Source organism: Anolis sagrei, chromosome 6 (genome assembly GCF_037176765.1).
Source record: "Anolis sagrei isolate rAnoSag1 chromosome 6, rAnoSag1.mat, whole genome shotgun sequence".
NCBI classification, from domain to species: Eukaryota; Metazoa; Chordata; class Lepidosauria; order Squamata; family Dactyloidae; genus Anolis; species Anolis sagrei.
Genome location: NC_090026.1, coordinates 69,517,065 through 69,524,238, shown reverse-complemented (window position 1 = coordinate 69,524,238; position 7,174 = coordinate 69,517,065). Strand labels below are relative to the sequence as shown.

Here is a 7,174-nt window from a genome sequence, read left to right as displayed (position 1 = left end):
AGCTATATACATACAATATATGTAATCCACAGTTAGATTATATGAGGATTATCCTCATCCCTGAAAATCAAGCAAGGTGAAATTATGAAGTGGGAAGAGCCACAGTCCTATTCATATGTGGGACTAATTCATTTCTTTTTATTAACTATCTCATTCAAAGCATTCATACTGTTTTCTGATCCTAATGGGCTTTGGCTATAAAGATAAAGCAGGTATTTACTGTATTTCTTCAATTCTAAGACACACTTTTTCCCTATATAAACATCTCTAAAGTGTTCATCTTAGAATCGCATCTTACATATTTTTGTTGGTGCTGGTGATACTGAAATTAGAGTACATCTTAATCGAAGGCTTCCGACAATGGATGAAATATGGTATTTTTGTGGAAGCCTTTTCCTGTTTGACAGGATTAATAAACACCAAGTTTTGTATGTGTTGAGGAAAAAGACCATTAATGTCTGGAGCCGATCAAAGATTTATTTGCAATGACACAACACTGAAAAACAATAGTTACAGATGATTTCTTGGTACAGGATATATCGTATTTACTTTCAAGGGATTGTTGAAGGTGTGCTGCATAAGTACATATAGTGAAAATATAGTGTTCATTTATCTTTAGAATAGAATTTTGCTTATCCATCCAGTTAAGTTCATAAATAAGATAAAATTAGTATTGTAACACCCTTTATCAGAATTATCTCATCCCTAGCTGTAGCAGTTGGTAATATAGAGGCGACTGAGCCATGCCTTCCTTGGTGTTGTAGCAGCTTTGAGTGTAATTTTGATAACTTCTTTGTCTTGAAATGATAATTTTGCATTACAAACGCAGATGTTACTGATGGTTTGGCAATGGAGCAGCTAATTTCCACTTGGAACAGAATTCTTTAATGTCAGACAATAAGAGCAAATGCCAATATGAACAATACTACATCAAGGATCTACAATGAATGGGTAAGATATGTGTACTAATGTAGATAATCAGGGGTGAGTAACCTTTTGGCAAATGTGCCACAAACCAAGGCCAAAATCTCATCCCTAGATGTGATCCGCTTTCTAGTGTACTAAGCTGAGTAATGAACTGCAGGCCTGCTTTGGTCAGGCTTGTGAATCATCCAATTCCTGTCAAGCTTTACCAGACCTCTTGCTATGCCTGCTGTCTGTAGCACATAATGCAGCTGGTTGGCCCCCATATAACCCTTTTGCCACATATATATACACAGTACATGTTCATTTGTTTCTGTGTATGTATATGTGTATATATATCGATAGATATGTATGCTTGAAAAGAACACTGAAAAACATTGCAGAATTTTTTTTTATAAGACATTAAAATTATAATAGTTTGACCTTAGTTCTACAGGATAATTAAATCAAGTCTTCTGCAGTGCAGCAACTCAATACAAGACATTTAGTGCAGACATGTTAAGGTTCTGGTATTGCGGAGGCTACTCAGATTTGCACAGGAAAGGATCAGGTTACAGGATCACCATAGCTTTGACCAAATACAAACAAATCTGTTGTCACGTACAGTGAACAAATAAGGACATTTCCCCCCCGCATACTGCTTCAGAATATGCTAGCTTTGAATTTCTTGCAATCATGCTCATTTGATATGTGTCACCCATGTTTTTGTCTGGCATCAGTCTAAACCATGATGGCTTGACTCTAAAGGTGGACTCCTGCACATTGGAGAGGTGCAGAATGTCAGGACCGAGCTTCCTACAACACACTTTATACCTTTGAACTGAGACCTACTCCAAACGTCGGATGAAGTTCTCGGGGAACAGTCCTTTATACGAAGTTAGATCTCTGTATTGAAGCCAGTCAGATTCCCTAATGCCTGTTATCCAGCCGGCTTCCTGCATGGTGGAAAGAAAAACAATTTCTGAGTATTTACATGTCTCCTCTGTGTACGAGCCATGTGACTGGTGTGTGTATGTGTGAATGAATACATGTTTTTCAATATCAAATATTACAGCAGGCATCCCATGAAGGACATATGCATGTATACAATTCCCTTACACTTTTGTATGTCCTTTACTGGACACTGCACTTTGACTGCAGGTCCTACAGCTCTCACTATGGCTTCAGCATTACCCCCCCCCCCCCCACAAACATACACAAAGCTATTCTATGCCTTGTAGGAAAACAGGTGGAATCGGAATCATAGAAGCCACCGTAGCCACATGTAAAATGATTATAACACTGCTTAGTCTTCCAGACAACATCAGTGGATCTTAGCACAAATATAGTACAGTACTGTGTTTCATTGCATAATGGTTGTACCCTAATTTGAGGGTTTGAAAATTCATTTTTTATTCTCCTCACATTAATCGTCCCTTTCCTCCTCAAAGACGGTTTAAACTAATAGTGAGCCCTCCCTCATCCCTTTAGCCCTCAGAGTTTAGCAGACACCAAGTTTTACTTCCTTCCTCTTCATCTCTCTGGAGTAAGGTAGTTTTTGTTTTTAAAAACTCCAGAATTTTGCAAAGAGAAGATACAAATTTTATTTCATTGCATAGCAGTCACGCTCTTCTTTTACCCAACAAAATGAGAGGATTAAAAGTGCAACTATTATGCAATGAAATACAGCAGTCTTATTGTGACTGAGTGTGGGGACACAGCTAGGCAATTCTCACACTGTCTGCTCATTATCAGGTACAGAATTGCTTCAGAGGCTGTACAGTGACTGCATAAGGCTCAGTTTTCTGTAGGTCCATGGGCAAAACTACCAAGCTAAACTGAGTCATATAGAATTGCAGCCTGTATTTGTCTAGAAGTGATCACTCCATTTTGAAAATAACATTTTACAGCCATTCATATTTATCATCTGTATTCTGAACCAAAACGATGTGCAAATGTTTGATTTTCCTTCAATAATTTTGGGTAATTTTCATTCAAATATCTGTTTTACTGTTTTAATACATGATGAAGCAAACCCATCTTGTTCTTACTTGATCAGCAGCTGACGATGGGATTACTAATACAGTGTCTCCCCTCTGCAAATTCAGCTCATCGCTGTTGGCTGCCTCAAAATCATGGAGAACTTCAACCTGTGAAGCACAAAAATAATAGCTTGAAACTATGCGACATGCTCTTAATGGATACATTTCCTGTCACACTGTCACTTGCACACACTCAAAACATGCTGCTCAGATTTTCCTTTCTTTGACATCCACTCCCTGCTCAATATGAAACATTACACCACAAAATATGGCCTCCGTGTTGTACAAAATCATCCAAGCAAGTGCCATTTGCTCTCCTATTTCCAGACAACAATAGCCAGGTATTCCAACACTTTCTGTGAAGCCATGGGGGTTCTGCACCGCTGGAGTAGATGCAGAGAAGTTTTACTTAAGCTAGATCTTGATATATGTTAGAGCAATGTTGGAGTTACAACCTTTTGTAAAAGTACTCAAGACTTGGCTGTTTGGTTGTGCATTTAAGTAATCAGATCTCATTTGCCAAATAGTCACTGTTGAATGTTTTTATGTTGAATGTTTTTATATTGTGAAATGCTATATTAAATTGTAAGTCGCTCGGAGCACCTTAGTGGAGAGCGACTAATTAAGAAATGAAGTGAAGTGAAGTGTGTCGAGCCAACCTTTATCAGGACTGCCTTTCATCTGGAAACGGATGTCCGCACTGTGAAAGAACATGCGGATCCAGAATAAGGTCTCTACAGTCACATATGGACCTACTGCCAAGACCCTATGCTTGGAAAGCAATCGTACTCAGTCACAAGTGATAGCCTATGATATGATGATGATATTAAATTACCCTGGGTAACATTACACATTTGATTGGTTCCAATGATATACATATATCCAAATCTTCATGTCTTTCATGTGGAAGGAATGTAAAAAAAGGTGGATTCAAATTCTTCTTGGCCTATATCTGGGAATGAAGCATCAAATGGAAACAAATGAATACTAAAATACCTTATAGAGGAAGCCGGGTGGCATGCCATCATCTGTTGATACCGGCTGTTCCTCAGAAGATGCAGGCTGGACATCTTTGTTGCTTTTTGGCTCTTTCACAGCCTCTGATGTTTTGCTAGCTATGCCTTCGGTGCCCTGAGTGCCAGGATCTTCCACAGCATCTTTAGATTCATTCACTAGAACCTCATGATCTTCTCCATCCCCTTCATTGTTGGATGCAGGCTCTATGACTACTGAAGGAATGTTGCTGAGGTTTTCCTTGAGAGAAAAAGAAAAAATGTGGAAGGAAAGAAAGATAATAATTTATTCTCATATAGATGCTACTATTCTGTCTGGACCATAAGGAAGGCTGAGCGAAGAAAAATAGATGCTTTTGAACTGTAGTGCTGGAGGGAAGTTCTTAGAGTGCCTTGGACTGCGAGAAGATCCAACCAGTCCATACTTCAGGAAATAAAGCCCGACTGCTCATTGGAGGGATAGTAGAGGCAAAGATGAAGTACTTTGGCCACATCATGAGAAGAAAGGAAAGCTTAGAGAAGACAATTATGCTGGGGAAAATGGAAGGGAAAAGGAAGAGGGGCTGACCAAGGGCAAGGGACAGAGCCTTCTCGGTGGTGGCCCCTCACCTGTGGAATGCACTCCCCGGGGAAATTAGGTCATCAACATCCCTCCTCTCCTTCGGGAGGAAGTTAAAAACCTGGATGTGGGATCAGGCCTTTGGGTAAGCTGGCAGATGGACAAAGACAAGGACGACAAGTGCAGGAAAGGACAATGACAATGCTGGATGGATTATGGAATTATAAATCGGCGAACATTGGCCACAGGATGATTTTTATTACTGTTATTGTATTGTATTGATGTGATGTTTTAACTAGTGACAATTGTTGATGTTAAATTGTAAATTGTATATTGTACTTTGTGAATTGTTGGGCATCGAATTGTGCCTTTTTTGTAAGCTGCCCTGAGTCCCCCCTAGGGGGTTGAGAAAGGCAGGGTAGAAGCACTCCAAATAAATAAAAATAAAATAAGATGGGTGGATGGGATCACTGAAGTGATAGGATTGACCTTGAAGGAGCTGGGGGTGGTGACGGCCGACAGGGAGCTCTGGTGTGGGCTGGTCCATGAGGTCACGAAGAGTTGGAAGCAACTGAACGAATGAACAACAAATTCTGTCTTTTAGAGCAGCCAGTTGCTTTTACAAGTTTGATCTCAAAATGTCTATATCAGACCAAACCAAAAAAAGTTTTTTTTCTGTGCTTTAAGAGAAATGAGAGATACAACATATTAAAGATGGCAATAACAAACCAAATAGACTCATTTTAGAGGAAAATGATGGCATGCAATGGAAAAGAGCCACACAAGTAACAAAAATCTGAAAATGACAATGTTTGACTCCTGCTTTCCTCTATTTGCCAGTTTTTTTTTACATAACTAGTTGCTTTTTTATTTGTAGCAGTTCTCTATCCTTTCTCAGATCAACTAGCCCAAAAGTAAAGGTTAGGCACATTAATATGGTTGGATGATACCCATAATTTTCAACATTTGTATCTGTTTCAAATATTCCTGGGTCTGTAATGTCCTCAGAACACCAAATGTTTTTAAGAAAGCTAAATAAGACATAGAAGAAACTGAAATATTTAAACTTTTGACCATAAGAAATCTTAAACAGCCTTCTGTTAATTGAGATCCTAGCTCTGAAATAATACATTTTAAAACTTAAATATTAGTGAATATTACCAAAATGGTGAAACGCCTAAGGTTGTGGAACGTGTTTTTGATCAAATATACTACAGATTCAACAATAATTCCTTTTCATGGTGTTCTCAAAGAGAATTTTCAGTACCATACCCAGGAACTGGGTTGTTTGGGACAAGCAACCAGACAAAATGATAGGAAACTGATAGTGGAGCTTTCTAAAATACATAGAACTATAAGTCCTATTTTTTTAAAAAAGGGAAGAAAAGTTTGGTAGTGACTTTACCTGAGATTCTTCTGCCTTTTCTTCAATGGAAGGTATGTCACTTTCCTGAACACCAGTTGCAGCAATATCAGCAACCTTGCCACCTTCTATTACAGGAGTTACATCAACGCCCTCTGGTTCAGCAGCATCTTCAACCACAGAATCCATCTGTAACTGATACAAATAAAAAAACCCACTCTATTCATATATATCTTGGATGTGTCAACAGGGTAAATATGATTTACAAAGCCAAGTGAGTCAGGCAGATAAACAGCAAGTGCTGGAGAGCAAAGAGAGGTGGCAAAGGGTTGGTGGACGAAGCTGTGTTTGCCAAGGGTTTCTCTCAACTTCCTAAGCTAGCTCCACCATAAAGTATATTGGTGGACATTGTTGTATTGTGAGTACTGAAAATTTATGTCTATATGGATACCTTATTAGTTGGCCCTGGACCTCGGTGTCAATCCCTGATTAAACTGTCCTAGTATATGGATTTCTACTTGTGCTAGACAACAAACACTCAGGAAAGTGCACAAAAGGAAGACCTTAACACACATCAGTGCTCTGTGGTTTGTGTCATTCCTCACTATTTGGACCTCAAAGTGGATCCAGGATTTCCCATGTAATCATCTACAGCAAATCCACATGTCAGAAGCGAATTGAGACTATAATTATAGAAAAAACACAAAGTTAAAAACTTGGTGTTATACTAAATTTCTTTAACCAGAAGCTGGCCACTTTGAGTGCCTCTAGTGTCACTGTAAGAAGGTCCTCCATTGTGCATGTGGTAGTGTAGATGTATCCCTATTTGTGCCAGTTCTTCTGCTTCGTGCAAATTTAGATGCCAATTTGAAAAGAGTTGCATAACAAACAGAAATCAGGGGCATAGCCAGCCAAAGTGAAACACTCTTCCCAAGACAGGTAAACATATATTGTTAATGTTTTCTTCTGTTGAAATCAATGGGACTCTGAATGTGTCTCTCACCTTGCATGAGACAGTGCTGCAAACGGACAATACTGCAATTGTAAACTTTCTCAAAAACATCAATGCTTCCTACTGTGCATATGGAGATGTTTGTACATACCTCACACTCTTTCTCATCATGTCCTGGTGTCTCCTTATCCCCTGATTCTACAGCATCCTTCATAAAAGCAGAAATATGGTTATAGCACTGATGTCAAGGGTTTTATTAGAAAAATAACAGTATTGCTATGATGTATTATTAACTACATGAAAATGTGGAAAAGCATAAAAAGCATATAGAATGATTAGATG

The 7,174-nt window shown here is 38.8% G+C and overlaps 1 protein-coding gene across 5 annotated transcripts in view; it reads right to left on the bottom strand.

The window, feature by feature from the left end:
- Positions 1–457: 457 nt before the first annotated feature.
- Positions 458–7,174, bottom strand: part of AMPH (amphiphysin) — a 109,618-nt gene continuing 102,901 nt past the window's right edge. For 3 of the 5 annotated variants that reach the window (XM_060781608.2, XM_060781606.2, XM_060781610.2), the window contains 5 exons: positions 6,984–7,040; positions 5,923–6,075; positions 3,942–4,199; positions 2,955–3,053; positions 458–1,859 (listed from right to left, as the gene is read on the bottom strand). In XM_060781608.2, coding sequence (XP_060637591.2) covers positions 1,752–1,859; positions 2,955–3,053; positions 3,942–4,199; positions 5,923–6,075; positions 6,984–7,040 — 675 coding nt within the window. In that variant the 3' untranslated portion in view covers positions 458–1,751. The remainder of the gene's footprint in view (positions 1,860–2,954; positions 3,054–3,941; positions 4,200–5,922; positions 6,076–6,983; positions 7,041–7,174) is intronic. The other 2 variants (XM_060781609.2, XM_060781607.2) reach the window with 1 other exon arrangement.